At 33.7% G+C, this 18287-nt stretch overlaps 1 protein-coding gene across 5 annotated transcripts in view; it reads left to right on the forward strand.

The window, feature by feature from the left end:
- SETDB2 (SET domain bifurcated histone lysine methyltransferase 2) overlaps positions 1-18287 on the forward strand; it is a 75248-nt gene that overhangs the window by 1719 nt on the left and 55242 nt on the right. For 2 of the 5 annotated variants that reach the window (XM_046663994.1, XM_046663998.1), the window contains exons 2-5: positions 4530-4888; positions 12009-12134; positions 13143-13208; positions 15800-15896. In XM_046663994.1, coding sequence (XP_046519950.1) covers positions 4873-4888; positions 12009-12134; positions 13143-13208; positions 15800-15896 — 305 coding nt within the window. In that variant the 5' untranslated portion in view covers positions 4530-4872. Of the gene's footprint in view, positions 1-4529; positions 4889-9886; positions 9955-12008; positions 12135-13142; positions 13209-15799; positions 15897-18287 lie in introns of all 5 variants that reach the window. The other 3 variants (XM_046663996.1, XM_046663995.1, XM_046663997.1) reach the window with 3 other exon arrangements.

Below are 18287 nucleotides of genomic sequence, written 5' to 3' on the forward strand. Positions count from 1 at the left end.
GTTTATATGTACTCTATATGTGCATATATGCATTCGTGATTTTTTTTTAAATGGAAATGGTGTCATACTATGTAATTTTGGAACTTTATTCACTTGAGTGTTTTTGCAGCGTGTCCATGTTATTTATATCTCATTTTGTTGTTTACAGCTCATTTTTTTTATCTGCTGGATAGTGTTCCAGTGTATGGCTGAATTGTTCTGTTAATGTGAAATATATTTCTTTGTCTCTTTTTCATATTAAATTCTATTTTGTGTGACATGTACTATATAGCATGTTTTATTTACTGTCCTCCTCTTGATGGACATTAGGTTTCTTCCAGTTTTTCACCTTAGAAACAATGCTGCAAGGGAAATCCTTGTATATGTTTTCTTGTGCACATGTGGTATCTCAAGGACATATATTTAAAAGTGGAATTGTTTGGTTTTAAGTTATGAACATTTTTAATTTTAATAGGTCTTGCCAAATTTGCCTCTAAAATACTTCTGCTAATTTATACATCCCACAAGTTGTTAATGAAATTTCAATTTCCCTACAATCTAGACCAACCAAGATACTATCATCTTACTTTTTGCATATCTGATGGATGAAAATGATACTCATTTAAAAAAATTTTTCATTCTCTGATTATTAGTAAGGTTGCAGTATCTAGTCATATGTTTATTAACCTATAACTTATGTAAATTTTTATAATTTCTTTTAAAAATTACCCACTTTTCTATTGAGTCATCTTTTTCTTAATGATTTAAGGAGTTCTTTATATGTCCTGTATACCATGTACCTGTATAATTTTACCAAATTTCTTCACTGTCTATGGCTATGTCCCCTTTTTGTTACTGTTGTTAAAATATGTTACAAACATTTTCTCTCAACTGTTTGCTTGGCTTTTAACTTTATTTTATTTTTGTTAGTTTCTGTTTATTCTACAATGGCTTTTTCTCTTTTTTACAATCTTTAGGTCTCTTTATTTTACTGCATCTCTCTAAGACTTCCAGTACCATATTGAATAAGAGCAGTGGTGGCAAGTGTCCTCATCCTGAGCTCACTTTAATGAAAATGCTTCTAATGTTTCCTCATTGAGTATGTTGTTTGCTGCTAGGTTTTAGTAGTCATTATCAGGTTAAAGAAGTTCTCTCTTATTCCTAGTTTGCTAAGTGTTCCCCCTCTTACCTCCTCCCCAGAATAATTGTTGACTTCTATTGAATTTTTTTGTTTTGTTTTTCTGTGTCGGAGAGGATAGTTTTCCTCCATTTATCTATTAATGTAGCAATTTACATTGATAAACTTTCCTATGTTAAACCTTTGGGTACTCCTGGGTTACACCCTACATTGGTAATATACTTTTACTCTTGATAAAAATGTAAGAATAACAATGTTTTTGCATATTGAAGTATATGGAAAGTCCATTTTAAATCTGATTTGGCCTAAAACTTCTTTTTCCAAAACCGGACTGACTTATGGCCCCCCAGACGTGCATTGTACATCTGCTTCAAACATTTCCCCAAAGCACAGAATGCGCTCTTTAAAGATAGGGATGAATGTCTCCCTTTCTCTGAAGCCTATACCAGCACTTCTTTGAAGATAAGCTCTTCTTCCCAGAGAGCCAAGGTCAAGTTGACCTGCTATGTACGTGCTAAACTGCAGGAGGACATCTCCTTGTCACTTTGGGGGAAAAAATTGTTTTCCTGTTATGCTTGATGTATGTTCTTTGTTCTGAAACGATACATAACCATGCTGTAAACCACACTTCTCTGGGGTGCTTTCTTCTCTGGGGAAGATAATGCTTCTGGGCTAGTCCTCAGCGTTGGCTCATTAAATATCAATCACTATCACTTTTTCTTATCTATAGATTGGTTATTGATTGTTTGCATCAACGCTCTACTGCTTTATATTTTTACATACTATTTCTGCTTCTCTACCCAGAAGTGCTTTTGGCCTTGAGTTTCTTACCCAAGGTGTCAAGGTTTTACTAATCATAAAAAAAGAGTTCAAAGCTTCCCATATTTTTCCTGCTTTGAAACTGTTTTGTGTACTATAGAAGTTATTCATTCCTTGAAAGTTTTGTAGAATTCATCTATAAAATTTTATGAACCTGGTGTACTTGGAGTAAGAGGTGGGGATGTGTGGCGTGCAGCTCTTAAGATCTTTAACTGTTGTTTTAATTTCTTTTTATTAACATAAAAATATTTTTTATCTTCTTTTATTAAGATTTTAATAAGGATAATAATTTATAAAAATTGGGATTTTTACTTCTTGAGCCTATTTGGTATTAAGTCAATCATTTCCATGAGATATTCATGGTGAATTGTTCTGTCACTGTAAAACATTTCTCTTTGTTTATTGGTTTTCATATTAAATTCTATTTTATTTGATATGAATGTTTCTTCCTGTGTTTGCTAGTATGTCTTTTTTCATGTCCCTTCATTTCAACCTTTAGATGATATTTTGTGATTTAATTGGGTCTCTTATTTTAAAATATCATAGCTAGGTTTTGCTTGCAATCCAATCTGAGAGTCTGTCCTTTATTAAGTAAGATGAACATATTCACTTTTTTTGTGATTATTAACATGTTTGGCCTTTTTCTTCTCATCTTATTTACCATGCTTCTCTTTGTATCTTTTGTATGTTATTTTTCCATTTCTCTTTTTGAGGTAAGCCCAAGTTTTCTTTGTTCTACCTGTTTTCTTTTTAATGGACTACCTTTACGTTTTCAACCCAGTTTTTAAGTTTATATTTTCCTAACAAAGTCTAAACTTAGTTAGTATTGATAGCCTTCCTATGAAGAAGAACTTAGTAGTATGCTTCTACTTTACTTTCTCTGATCTTGTGACAATCTCCTTCCATCGCCCCTTCAAAAAAGAACATAATTTCCCATGGTTATATCTTCTAGCATTTTTGTTTCATTTGTTATTAAAACCCATTTTTAGGCTGTATTTATCTAGCATTACTGTGTGTTACTCATTTATTTGCTCACTATTGCTTCTTGTACCTCAGTACTTCCTTCTAGGTTAGTTTTTATTCACGAAGTACTTCTTTACTTCTTTCAGAGAGTCTCTGAGTGGCTCTTTGAATGTCTGTAAAAGTCTCTTTTTTTACTCTCGGCATTGACAGATAGCTTGGCTAAAATAGTATTCTGGGTTCAGACTTAATCTTCCATTAATGTTTTGCCTCGGGCATTTCTTTCTTTCTTTCTTCTTCTTCCTCTTTTTTTTTTTTTGGTGAGGAAGATTGGCCCAGAGTGAACATGTGTTGCCAATCTTCCTCTATTGGTGAGCTTGTTAAGTCTCTTTCGTGGTGTAGCTTTCCTCAGATGTTTGATGACTCTCGGTTGTGGACTCTTCTCCTCTGAGAAGGCTGGCTCTTCCTTTGCCATGTTGTGATGGTGATTGGCATTATCTCTGCAGCTTCCCATCTGTTTCCTTTCCCCAGAGAGTTCTCACAGACTTGGTACATAGAGAATTCCTTTTTTGTTTTCAGCATGACTATATATTTTTAATTTTAAAAAAATCTTCTAGGGGGCTGGCTCTGTGGTATAGTGGTTAAGTTCAGCATGCTCCACCTCAGTCGCCTGGGTTTGCGGGTTTGCACCTTGGGTGCAGTTCTTCACCACTCATCAGCCATGCTGAGGCCGTGATCCACGTATAAAGTGGAGGAAGGTTGGCACAGATGTTAGTTCAGGACTCATCTTCCTCAGCTAAAAAACAAAAAAGAACTTCTAACATTTCTGTGGATGTGGTGTGGGAATGGGAGAAGAATTTATCATATGTTGACTAACATCTTGAGACTGAAAATTGTTGATCTCTTTTTGACCTGTTAGTTCCACCTCTAGGTGTATATCTTAAGGAAATAATCAGAGATATATATAAAGTATATTCCAGCATTAATTATTATACTGGAAAAATAGAAACAATCTAAATGTCCAATATAGTGTTTTATTTACAGTACTAATTAATCATTTATTAAAATTTAATTATTAAAATTCGTTAGTGTACTTTAATATATGGATTATTAACCAAAGTACATTATACAGCCACCTAAAAGTCATAGAAAAATATTAGTGATGGGGGAAAGTGCAGGACATGTTATCAATGAAAGATTATAAAAACTTATATATACTAAAATCCAAATTTTGTTTTAAAAGTATATATTGAAAGAAAAATAATAATAATTGCTAGAATTTATTGGGTCTTTTGTATATTCCAATCACTATTCTAAGTGTTTGTCTTATTCTCACAACAATCCTTTGAGGTAGTTAGCATTATTATCCTCATTTTAAAAGCTTTTATAAAGTATTTATAAAATGGGGATAGTTTATGTTAATTAACAAATATATTAAATATGAGTGATTCTTAATTTCTCTGTAATTTTCCTAATTTTGATATTTTACACATTTTCCCAGTTCATATGTATTCTCTTTTCATAATAGTTCATGCTGTTTTAAAAGATAGAGTTATTGTTGTAAGAATCTCTTTTTTCCTTATATATTTTATTCTTTACAAATATGTCCCATTCTTTATTGTTTTTCTTGCAGAGTACATTCATGGACCAAAAGATGAAGTTGGTATTTATTTTTAAAAAGATATTGTCAATGAACTGATATGACTATAAATATTCATTTGATAAAGATGCATGGACTTGTCATTAGTTTGGACTAGTGGTCATTTCTGAAAGTTTCTTCAACCACAATTTCTATTTGAAAATTGAAGTATCAAAGAATATTTGGTTTAGAATGGTATAATGATGTATTTTCTTTGAGGACTGCGAATTTCATAGAGACCACAGTTGGATCCCAGTTATATTCTCCAATCAAAGTGATTCACTCCTTTAATGAAGTTAATTTTGAAGAGTTTTATGTTTATAAACAACGCCAAAAGATGGGAGAAAGAAATGGTAGGTTGAAAAAACCATTCTTAAACTTTATGTTTAAAAGTATATAGACTACTTAATGAAATTGAATTGTGGAATTTTCAAGGTTTTTCATTGCAAGCGACTTTTCTGAATTAAAAGGAGTTAAGGGTTTATTCTCATGTAGCCAACAATTTTGACTGTTTATAATTAATTGTGTATCTAATGCTAAGTCAGTACTTTAACGTACTTTTAAAAAATATTCTTTATTTCTTAGAAAACTTTTCAATTTACATAGAAATTGAGAGTTCCCATATTCCCTGCCCCAAGTTTATAAGTTTTGCCTATAATTAACATCTTAACATTTGGCTGCTACATTTGTTACAGTTAATGAACCATTATTGACACATTAACTAAAATCCATAGCTTATTCATATTTCCTTAGTTTTTACCTGATTTTTTTTTCTGTTCCAGGATTCCATACAGGATACCACATTACATTTACTCATCATGTCTCCTAAGGGTCCTCTTGAATGTGACGGTTTCTCAAACGTTGCTTGATTTTTATTTTGTAGGATTTTGTATTCAAGTATTTTGTAGGATGCCCCTCTATTGGAATTATTGACTGACTTTTTCTCATGATTGGACTGGGGTTATGGGTTTTTGGGAGGGAGAGATAAAGTACCAGTTTTACCACATTATATCAAGCGTTCATGTTATCAACATGGTTTCTCATTTTTTGATGTCGAGCTTGCTGACATAGTGTAATCTGGTTTCTCCACTATAAATTACTCTCCCCCCGCCCTTCCCTGCTGTACTCTGACAGGAATTCTCTATGCGCTCCCACATAAGGAGTGGGGCATTTATGTTCCCTCTCCTTGAGAACAGACTACCTGCACTAATTATGGAATTCTTCTGCAAGGAAGATTTGTCTCCCTTCCCTCATTTATGTGTTTATTCAGTATTTATGTCAGTATGTGATCATGGATACTTATTTTATAATTTGGGTTATAGTTCAGTACTGTTTTATTTTGTAACTCATATTGTCCCAGATTGGCCATTGGAACCTCTTTCACTTGGCTGTGTCCCTTTGAAGTACCCTCATTAATATAGGTTGTTTTTGTTTTATTTTGTTATTTTTGTTATTTAGCACTTCTTTATTTTCTGGTTAGAAGATGCTCCAGACTCATCTTGTATATTTCCTGTCCCAGTCCTAGAATCAGCCATTTCTTGAATGAGCCTGGTTCGTTTTGCTAAAGAATGCTATTAGAAACCAAGATCTGGATAACAGGTCTGCTTGTTGCTACGCGATGTCGTTGCTTATAGGCCCTCTCAGCTGTCAGAACAAGGAAATATATGTATACTAACCTGTGTATACACATATCCATAAATATTTCTATATGTAACCATCTGTACTCTATATTAAGCTAAATATGAATTTATACTGATGTTTCCAAGTATAATCTGTCACCACATAGATCATTCTAGCCTACTCTCCTTGCTTATCGGTAAACTCCCACTCCCACAATGAGAAACGTGGTTCCCACTGTTATCCAGTTACTTAATTGTTTGTTTTCAGTATATATGTCTAGCAGTATCAGAAAGGTAAACTTACTCCCAGGTAGAAAACTTCAGTGCTTGTTCACAGTTCCTTTTACTTTTAGTCTTTTGGACTCCACTTATTTCCAAAGTTATTTAGGTCAGCACGTTTTCTACCCAATCCTTCAGTGAAGTTGTGTATACATTTGTAATACAGTCTCTTGTCACAATCTGCATTCCTTCCTGGGATCCTGACCTTTTAAATGATATTTTAAAATTTGCATACATTAGTATTCACTCTTTCTGCTTTATGACAAATGCATAATGTCATGTATCTACCATGGCCGTATCATACAGAATAGTTTCACCACCCTTTAATATACTTGTAATGTATGGATTGTTATACAGATCATAGTGTGGTAGTCTCCCCTTATCCATGCTTTCGCTTTTCGTGGTTTCAGTTACCTGCAGTCAACCATGGCCCGAAAATATTAAATGGAAAATTCCAGAAAATAAACAATTCATAAGTTTTAAAGTGCATGCCGTTCTGAATAGCATGATGAAATCTTGCGCCATCCCACTCTGTCTCGCCTGGGACATGAATCATCCCTTTGTCCAATGTATTAACAGTGTATACGCCACTCATCCACTAGTCACTTTAGTAGCCATCTCAACTGCTGTGGTATCACAGTGCTTGTGTTCAAGTAACCCTTATTTTACTTAATAATGGCCCCAAAGCACATGAATAGTGATGCTGGCAATTTGGATATGCCAAGGAGAAGTTATTGTTGTTAATCTCTTACTGTGCCTAATTTATAAATTAAACTTTATCTTTAGATATGCATGTATAGGAAAAAACATTGTATATATGGGGTTTGGTACTATCTGTGGTTTCAGGCATCCACTGGGGGTCTTGGAACATATCCCCTGTGGATAAGGGGGTACTGCTGTACTGATTTCACTGGGACATTATCTAGGCCAGTGGTTCTCAAACTTTCTTTTGATCTCAGGACTACTTTATATTCTTAAAAGTATTTAAAACCTCTAACAGCTTTTGTTTATGTGGATAATATCTGTTCATATTTACTGTATTAGAAACTGAGAATCTTCAAAAATGTTAATTGTCTCATTTTTTAATAGTAAACCCAACATGTTAACGTAAGTTACATGTTTGTGAGAAATAACTATTTTCTGAAACAAAAAAAATTAGAAGAACATTGTTTTAAATTTTTACAAATCTCTTTAATAGTTGGGTTAATAGACGAGAGACTCTCATATCTGCTTCTACATTCAATCTGTTGTGATATGGTGCTTTGGTTGGGATGTATAAAGAAAATGAAGCTTCACCCAGACAAGAAATTGGAAAAAGGAAAAATATTTTAATAGCCTTTCAGATAATTGTGAATATTTTTCTTTCATACAACTACAAAACTCAACAAGTAGTCATTCCTTCAAGGTTAGTCATAATGTGGAATCTGAACTCTTATCAGTGAGGTTTTTTACACTCTGTTACATTAAAATATGTCTGTCTTGCACTTTGAATGGGTCTTTTACACATGTATTATTTTATAACATCATGCATTGGCCACTTGGAAAATACTGGTTCAGTGAATATGCAAATTTTCCAAATATCGATACATTTCATCATATAATATTTAAAAAATCACATTTGTTAATATTGCTGCCAATCTCATCAAAATGTGACTAATTATTGAGAAGCTGTCAAGCTTATCATGGCAGATGCAAAGTTTCCAAATTTCTAGTTTTAACTTTGTAGCTTGAATTTTATCATTAGCAACAAGTGCTGTCAGTTCTGTCTTTCAAGTGATAAGCTCACTTTGTTCATTTTTGAGAAAATGTGTGCAAAACACCCAAATCTGAAAAACCTTAATTTTTATTAGTGGTTCTTTTAAGTAGAAATGGTTTTCCATGAAAAAAAAAAAAAAGGCAGCTTGTTTAGCTTACAACTCACACAATCTCACCAAGTGCTTTTCCTTAGCCGTTGTACTGTGGTAATCATATATGTTGCTTTATCCAGGACATTTTTAAGTGAGAGTGGTGGTGAAGAATACAGTGACTTACTGGTAGTTTGGTGCCACTGCCTTGATTCGTGCTAAGACACCAACACTCTTACTTACCAATGATTTTGTGCCATCACTTAATGTTAGTACAGGAAGAAAAAGGGCAAATAATGTCTTAATATTACTCTTAAAATAGTTTGACATAGTGTATTCTCTGAAAGGATTTGGGGACCCTCAAGGGTCCATAGAGCACACTTTGTGGATCATAGGCTCAAATATGTCTTAGAGATCCTCTAGACCGATGCCCTGAAGCTCCTGAAAAGATAGAGAGATACATATATTTCTGTGTACCTAGGTCATTATCCATGTATTTAGTAAGTACTCCATAAATATTCATCTATTAAATGAATTCAGATTAGTGTGATTCATGAGCATTGCCTGTTTACAAAGAATGTCTATCTCAAATGAGATGTGGAGGCACATAGTGTAAATATATAATTTAGTTATCTTCCTTCTTTACAAAGCTGCTATACTTCTTGCTTCATGATTATATTCTTACAATAAATAGTCATATCTAGCTAAGTGAGGGAGCAAGAACAGTGGAGTTACCAGATGGTGTTCTGTATTTCTGGAGGCAAGTAGCAGCAATATTAATATACTGATTTGATTTCCAATTCAAGTACCTGCTCATGTACTCTTTGTAAATGTCTTCTAGTAAAATATACTGAAATATTTCCAGTTTTAAATTACAACCCTGAGCATGCATGTAATGCACAAAGAAGTAAAGAAAAGGAGCAAGAAACCAAAATTGTTTACATTTTAGTAACCATCTCTGCGGTCTACAGTTGAAATGAAATCACTCAAATATTTCTTCTTATGATATTCATTTAGCCTCTTTGTTCAAAAAAGTTAGTAACTGGATCTGTTAATCTCATTTATCAGATATGTTGGTTATCTCTCTTCTTACTTAATATTAGTGTGGTTAAAAGTTTCTATAACAAGAAGACAAAAATGATCAAGAGGGAAGACATGAGGAAGAAGAGCCATTTAAATATGAGAATGAAATCTAGCAGTATGAGATAATAAGGATGTCATAAGGAGTAATATGTTAAAAACCTAGAACAAGTAAATATGAATCGCTTAGTTACATTCATTTATTGTACAAGCAGATATTTTCATTGTTTTCTCATTGGCTTTATTTTCTTAAATTATATTACCAGTATTCTCTTTATTAATCCATTCCAAGGCTAAGCATTCACCCTGTTCACTTTTTAAATAACTCATTTTTGGTGTCATGTCTTGACATTTCTAACAGTTTTAAATGATAGTCACTGAAAAACAAAAATTTACTTAAGTTCTGATTGCTTTCTTTCAGCATCACTGTTTATTTTCTCAGGCCAGGAGAGAATTGTGTATGATTCCGGAAGATTATAATGCTACCAAAAGCTATTTCTAAACACCTTTCAACATCCTTCCCCTCTAGATGTCCACCTCAAATAAAGACAAGTCCCTAGTGTGAAGTATTGACTCATATCCATGAAAAGAAACATGGTAACAATAATCAATTAATTGCTTTCATAAATAGTTTTGCCTAAATGCAGTGATCTTTGTTGTTATCTCTCAGTGAAAAACTTAATGATTCTAAGGATTTGGGGAAGGCCTTGCTTCACAAAATATTTTCCCCACTTAGCTGAATGATCTCTAAAATTCCTCAATTAAAGATTAATTCCTTTTGCCTAAGACTATATTCCCTGTTAAATTATATACAGTAATTTCTTGCTAACTGCCATGTGCTTATCTGCATATCAACTCCATGAGGCAGATGCTGGTATTATTCCTATTTTACAGATATGGTCACACAGCTATTAAGTAGCAATACTGGAATTCAAACCCAAATACATCTGAACTGCAAAGCCCAGATTGTTAATCACCACTCCTGTTCTTCCATTGACTCCTGAGGTGCTACTCTCCTGGGGTTTCCTTCCACCTGTTTGTTCCTTCTCGGTCTCCATGGTTCCTTTCTCTTGTACTTGTTCTTTATTTGTTGATGTCATACAGAAGACCCTCTTCATTCTACATTCTCCCTAATCACATTTATTCTGTGTCTTCAGCAAGCATTTGTATGCTGTTAACGCCACAATTTGTATATCTGGACCGGATATTACTCTGGAGCCTGTGTTTACAGTTTACTTGCCCTACTTGAATTTCTCTCTGGTCTCTCTACCTTTATTCCCTGTCTCAGTGAATATCATTACTATAATTATTGTTATCTGAGTCAGACACTTAGAAATCATTCTTGACTCCTCCCTCTTCCCACTGCTACCTGAATCACACCATAAGATGCTTAAACTTCTTGAGTGGCCCCTCATAGCCTTCCATATAAAAATGAAGTTGCTTAGCGTGGCACACAAGGCCATCCATGTCAGGGCCCCTGCCTACCTCTGAAGCATCATTCCTCATCCCTTTTGTCCTCTCACATTGCATTTGTTTCAAATATTGAAACTCGTACGAACTGTGCTGTGGGGAATTAAAAGTAGGCTTAGTCTTGTGTAGTACACATTGAGCCAGAGGGTTAACAGGGAAACAATGTTCCTCCTGAGGGCTGGTGGCGTGGTGGCGGCAACCCTAATTAGCCAGAGATACCCTTTGGGTAAGGTGACTTTGCCAGGGAGAGTTAGGATTCTGAGACCTAAGTCTCTTACGAAGATTCTCACTCCATTGCCAAACTTGTGCATTCTGGGTTTAATTTTTATTAAGAAAGATGTATTTTTGTAAACTTACTGAGGTCTCTTCTCATTAATCCAATGGTTTCTCAAGTGACCTTTCTCAAGTGCAGTTATTATTATGTGCCCTCCTTTGCTTAAGGCCCTCTTAATTAATTTTAAACATACATCGATTTTAACATTTTATAAATAAATCGTGTTTAACATTTTAGATATTTTTGTTAGTTTTAAAGATGGTAAAGTGTGAGATTTGGCTTTTGCCAATTTTAGTTGCCTTTGTCATACTTCTGTTTTCAGCTTCAAAAGAATTATTTCTCTAGGAAATGTTTGATTAAGGTGTTAGCTTGCTGGGTGTCTGAAATGTTGGCTAATCTGTATAACTTTATTTATAAAACCTTTAAGCATTATTTTGCTTCATGTAGCCATTAAAAAGTTAGTATAAAAGACATTTTAAAAAGCTTTATTGTTGGACATTTAGTTATTTCAGCAGTTGTTGAGATGTTTCATTCTGAAACTATCTACTTCTATACTCAGTAGAGGTTATATCCTTGAAACTTTTAAAATGGATGTGTGTGTGTACATATGCCCACTACCACCTAAAATGAAGTCATTCCTTCTGTTTTCCAGTTAAGAAGTAGTGTCACTAAAGTTTTCAACATGTTTTTTAAATTAGCAGAAATAAGTGAGACACTTAGATCATATTCTTTGTTTCTTGTTCTTTGTAAAGAAAGAATGACCAAAATCTTTTTCCTCAAGGAAAGCACTAGACCAATTAAATCTTGATTTTATTTAGAAACCAAATGGCTTTCTGTAACATAGGCCTTGGGGAAATTATAGTCTATTTCTAATGAGCTCTTGGGCCATTCACTTTTTTTATTTTAGGTGATGCAAAAACTTTCTGGATGGAGCTGGAAGATGATGGAAAAGTGGACTTCATATTTGAACAAGTGCAAAATGTGCTGCAGTCACTGAAACAAAAGATCAAAGATGGGTCTGCCACAAATAAAGGTTTCAAGCAATAAAAACTTTCAATATGTTTAATGCTAAATATTACCCACTAGCAATAGTGTATAATCCTATTTCCAGTATTGTTTGTTTTAAAAGTTAAATAATTTCTTTTGTTTTCTAAGAATCTAGCATCAGGTCTCTTTGCTTTTTCTGTGTGTTCTGCTTCTATAGATACTTTACCGTACCATGGACATTTTGTAAAGTGGGTAAAGATGATTACTTTGAATAATAGCTACTGAATTTATCTCTTTTTATCTTAAGCCAGCTTTTTCCCCCATTTTATCTTTTTTTTCTTTTGTATCTTTCCTTTGTATACTTTGAGGAGTATTGCAGAAGAATTATCTGCCCATTGTACATTTGGTACATATCGAAAATATAACAAAAATTATCCATTACCCCATCATTCAGAGACAACTAGTATTTTTTAAATATAAAAGTACATATAACTACATTTTGCCTACTTTAAATAGAACTTGTCCTACTAGTCTTCTGCAAGCAAACTTGCCTTCTACACGGGCAATCAATTCATTCATCCAAGTTTTTATTTTTTCTCTTTCTTTATCTTCAACCCTGGTTGGTTGTAGTCACATAAGACTCATGTGGAAAGCTCCTTTATTCCATCAGAACATGTGATTTTTCAAGCAAATTTTCCCCCAGACCATTCTTAATACTTTCTGGATGTTCTTATGGCATTAATCTATTATGTACTTGTCCAAAAAATTAGTACTACTTTTCATTTTAATATTCCTTCTCATTCCTTTGTGAATCAGATATATCTAGGTTTGAATCCAGTTCTATCACTTCCTAGCAGAATGACCTGGAATAAATAACTTAACCTCTTAGCCTCAGTTTCTTTGTCCCTAGTGCAGATAATCATAAGAACCTCTCTAAGGAGTTGTGAAGATTAACTGAGATAAAGTATATAATTGTTTAGCACGGTAGCTGGCACCATGAATAAAGGTGCTGCTGCTGCTGATTGATTTCATTCTTGTTTCCTTTCCTTAACAGAATACGTTCAAGCAATGATTCTAGTGAATGAAGCAACTATAAGTAAGAATTCAACATTGGTAAAGGGTATGTACATTTCTAATCCCAATCTAGAGAATTTTCTGGTGTTTTCTTGACTTGAAGCAGGCCAGCCTTATTTATGTCAAGTTAACTAAAGATATTTTAAAATAAAATGTAATATCTATGTAGGTAAGTTATACAAATCAGTTTCCCTATTAAATGAAAAGTCCTACCCATCCAGAGATTGGAAATGTATCTCTTCTTCAAGAAAGCTTCTTGTATAAGAAGGGCAAAGAGAATTTGTTGGGTTTTTTTCCCTATCTTCTCCCCAAAGCCCTGCAGTATGTGGTTATATATTCTAGTTGTGAGTGCCTCTGGTTGTGCTATGTGGGATGCCGCCTCAGCATGGCCTGATGAGTGATGCCATGTCCACGCCCAGGGTCTGAACCATTGAAACCCTGGGCTGCCAAAGTGGAGCATGCGAACTTGACCACTTGGCCATGGGGCCGGCCCCAAAGAGAATTCTAAGACTGCAAACCACTGTAAACCCACATTGTGTGAAGAGCAATACTAGAAAGTTACTTTCTAGTGTAGATAAGCTGGTGGAAAATTTTTTCATATTAGACCATCAATCTTCCAGACTCTAAACAAATTCATTTTAGGAGGAATTAATCAAAGATAATGTACCAGGAGTAGAAAAAGAAAAATTGAAAGTTATTTTATCAGAATCACTATCCTATAAATTTTAGTCTATTACTAGTTTGCTAAAATGTTGAGCAAGTACAACATTTACTAGATTTTAATTAACACTGCCAGATATTGTCAACAAATTGTGATAATCTTAACTGTCATAATTTGAAGCCTTAAGATTTTAAATCTCTGAAAATGTAGCCTAGCATCATCAGTCTAAACATTTTGTTATTCAAAAGTATTTTCAATTTCAGTAGCTAATCTATAATTTTAGAAGAATAGATTGTTTAAGAAAACAATCTTTTGCATGTAGTATCCTTCAGTAGCACTTGGAATCAACACACTCTTAAGGAATTACATTAGTTTTGCAAGAGACAGGCTTTTAAATGTAGGAGGAGGTAAGAAGAACTAATTCTAAACAAAGTTGTTGTTTTTTTCCTGAAACCATCTGTTTCTCACTCTAAAAGAAAGTAAGTTGAGTTTTCGTTTGGCTCTTTAAAGTAATAATGTCATCAATAGAAAGCTGAATATTATAATTTCATTTTCTACCCAGCTCATCTGAAATGTAGTGAATTTATCAAAATAAAAGAATATGTTTGCCAGTGATGGAGCAGTATTTTTAAGTAAGTAGGCAGTTATGTAATTGACATTGTTGTCAAGTGCACGGATAAAAACTTTCTAGTAATAAGCTTTCATGTTAGTATTTATTTTAAAAAGAATATTGAGACTGAGAGAAACAAAAAGACTTGATGTTGAGGTCAAAACAAGACATCCCAGATCCAGCCTAAATGCCCCAAACCACGAATTACCTTTCTTTTTTTTGTTTGTGTATAACTGTAAAATATTTGCTGTGTCCCCATACAAAGGATTGGATACTGTTTTCTTGAAAAGAATTATTATTTCCCTTTTACCCCCTTATCTAATGATTAATTTTAAATCTCCATGTTTTTCAGTAAATCTTATTTCTAACTATGCTTCTATAAATATGTTTCATTTATATTTGTGATAAAGATTTATATGATTCATGCAAAGAAATTAGCTGGGAAAAATAAAAAATTCTTAATTCGTTGGTTATTATAGCTCTCTTCAACTATCAAATTTTTAAACTCTCTTTCTTTCCTGGAAAATTAAAGAGGGATATTTGTTTTCAAATTAGCCTAGCCAAGGAGAGACCTTGGATTGTAACTGAAACTATTCTTTTATTTACTTAAACGTTTTTTTCTTTTTAATAACACTGGTCTGCACTAAGGGACCAATGCAAGTTAATAACCTAAGGCAGGATGAGAATCACTTTTTTTCTTAAGGTCCATCAGTGCATAGGAAAAAAAGCATTTAAAAAAGATCTTTAAACCAAACATAGGATAGTCCACCTATCCATTTTTCAAATTAAGGACAGGAAATCTCTGGCTGTTTTCATTAAATACACAGCTTATTTCTATATTGTCATCATGTTAGAGTAAAAAGAAATCAAGTAGAAAAAGAACAGACAAAAACAAGATGAAATTAAGTGCAGAAAGATATAGGAGAGACTAAGAGAAATACTAAAAAACAAATGGAAAGACAAAAAGAGGTACCCAAATACCCCACCCCCCAAAAACAATAGTAGTAGAAGAATGAGAAAACAAAAGATACATAAAGTTTCCATTTTATGACCGTTTACAGAGCCTTTAAGAGTTATGTTATTTTCTGTAAAATAAGCAGAAGTAGGGATACTTGCTCTTCGTCTTAAAAGTTGATTAAAATTCAGATAAAGTTCAGGCCAAACTAGAGTTTCTGCAGTAGGAATCTGTTTTATCCTATCTTCTTTTCTTAATGTTTTTGAAAATATTGACGCCTCATTTTTTGGTTCAGTCTTGAAATATGTTTGTAGATTTAAGGGCTAGTCAATAAAGATATTCTTAGATAATACAGTGAATGATTTTTAATTTGGTGTACTTGTTACTCATGTTTCTATTTTTTTCATGTAGATCATACATCTGTGACCCAAAATGAACAGGAAAACAAATCAATTTCATTGCCGTCTACATCCCATGAAGACTCCTTTCCAGAATACTGTACATTTCTGTATGTATATAGGTTAAATTTATTTATGTATGTAAAAGCAAAATGCTTTTGCTCTCAGAAAGAGATTTAATCTTTCTAATCATTTGACATAAGAGTAGATAGAATATATAAAAAAGGATTCTTTCCCATCAAAAGCTTTAAAAAAATTGTAACTTTTAGTATTTTATGTAGGATAAAGTCTCATGAGTCCTTTAATAGGTTATTTATTTGTTAATGTCCCTAGGTAATCAAGCCTTTTGATAAAGTTTGGCTTTAGATCCCTTTGTGTATATTATTAATATACTGAAATCTACCATATGGCTATTTATTTTTAACTAGAAATTCTTTTTCTTGAATTATTTCTTTTAAAGTAGAGTATTGAAAAGAGTCAAAAGTATTTCTCTTAGTATCAGTTCAGTTTTTAAATGCATAACAGCCCTAAATTAGTATCAGAAGGTTATAAGAATAGGCTAAATTTTTCTGACCTTTTCTTTCTCTTTTGCCACAAATTCCAGTAAAGATCCTCAGCATAAAATAGGAAATCTGACACTGATACTTAGTCTTTATTTTTAGTAGGTAAAGCCTGTGCTAAAACTTTCGAGTACTAGTTAAAGGGAAGCTTTTGAAAGTGTTTTGTGCTACGGCAGGGAACAGAATTTCAAAACACCAAAAAGTTTCTAGAGAAAGAAAATTCTTAGGTTTATTGCCTTATTTTGTTTGTCCTTTCAGCTACATATTAAATTGACCAAAAAAATTGTCAGTGTAGAATTATATTTTTTTCTTTTTAGTGTTTTTGAGAGTTGTAGATTGACACTATTACATATGATTTGCATTTACAAGTATTAAAGATGTCCTTACAGTTTGAGTCTAAAAGACTCATAAAACTTACTTTAAAATGCTCTCAGTTGGGGCCGGCCCGGTGGCGCAGCAGTTAAGTGCAGATGTTCCACTTCTCAGTGGCCCAGGGTTCGCTGGTTCGGATCCTGGGTATGGACATGGCACCGCTTGGCAAAAGCCATGCTGTGGTAGGCGTCCCACGTATAAAGTAGAGGAAGATGAGCATGGCTCTTAGCTCAGGGCCAGTCTTCCTCAGCAAAAAGAGGAGGATTGGCAGTAGTTAGCTCAGGGCTAATCTTCCTCAAAAGGAAAAAAAAACATGCTGTCAGACAAAGGTAAGTTCACACTTTTAAAACTCCTTGACTGGCCATTACAGTAGCTCACAAAACAAATTTTTTTCTAGAAATTCTGACCTCCTGATATATAGCACAAGATTAATCACTGAAAATAATACTGGATAAGACAAGAACAGAGAAAAACCTAAAACCTGGCTGGCTCACTACTAGAGACCTCTTTTCATTACTCTTCAGAAAGAACTGTTCAACCAACCGTGAATTTACTTACCTGTACCGTCGTCCCAGCTACATTTCTCTATCTTACTCACAAGGCCTCATGAGAAATCAAGATTCACTGCTGTAGCATTCAATAGCATTACCAAACTTTATCGAAAAGGAAAATTAAGTTAATTTGTACTTTTCTCCCCTAGTCCGTGTTGGCTTTTCAAATCCTAAGTGTTTAAAAACATGCTTGTTTCTCTCTTCTAGAAATTGTTCAGAGATCAATATTAAGCTAACCATTCTGTACTTTGTAGAATGTTACCTTTTTCCCTTTCTTAAAAAATCAGGGCAGCATTTTCCCATTTTTCATTCATATTTGAAGTTTTTTCAAGACCTTGAGATTTAATTTGTTTGGGCTTAGAATCTTAAATATATTTAAATAAACTAGCATTCTAGGATCCCTTTTTAACTATCACAGACTCAGTTCTTTTCATTTTTGTCTAGTCCCTCCAACTTGAGGGCGATACTTATGGACGTAAAAGACAAAGGCAAAATTGTTTTTGAGCTCTTCCTTCTCTCTCATCAGTTAACCTTATGCTGTCTTTTCCCAAACTGATTGTCTTCTTGCTTCAAACACAGCTTTAAAAATTTTATTGTTGTTTTATTAGCATTTTTGGAAACCTCAGTTCTTAGTGGGTTTGAATCTTTGTGACAACTTTTCTTATAGGTTCACACCAATATTTTGTATTTGTAATTGGTCTTTTTTTCTTTTTTCTTTTTTTTTTTTTTTCAAAGATTGGCACCTGGGCTAACAACTGTTGCCAATCTTTTTTTTTTTTTCCCTCTGCTTTATCTCCCCAAACCCCCTGACCCCGTACACAGTTGTACATCTTAGTTGCATGTCTCTCTAGTTGTGGGATGTGGGATGCCGCCTCAATGTGGCCTGACAAGCGGTGCCGTGTCCGTGCCCAGGATCCGAACCCTGGGCCACTGCAGCGGAGCGTGCGAACTTAACCACTCGGCCACAGAGCCAGCCTTTTCTTTTTTTCTTTTGTACATACATTCTTTTAAAAATCTG

The sequence above is a fragment of the Equus quagga genome, chromosome 6, assembly GCF_021613505.1.
Source record: "Equus quagga isolate Etosha38 chromosome 6, UCLA_HA_Equagga_1.0, whole genome shotgun sequence".
Lineage (NCBI taxonomy): Eukaryota > Metazoa > Chordata > Mammalia > Perissodactyla > Equidae > Equus > Equus quagga.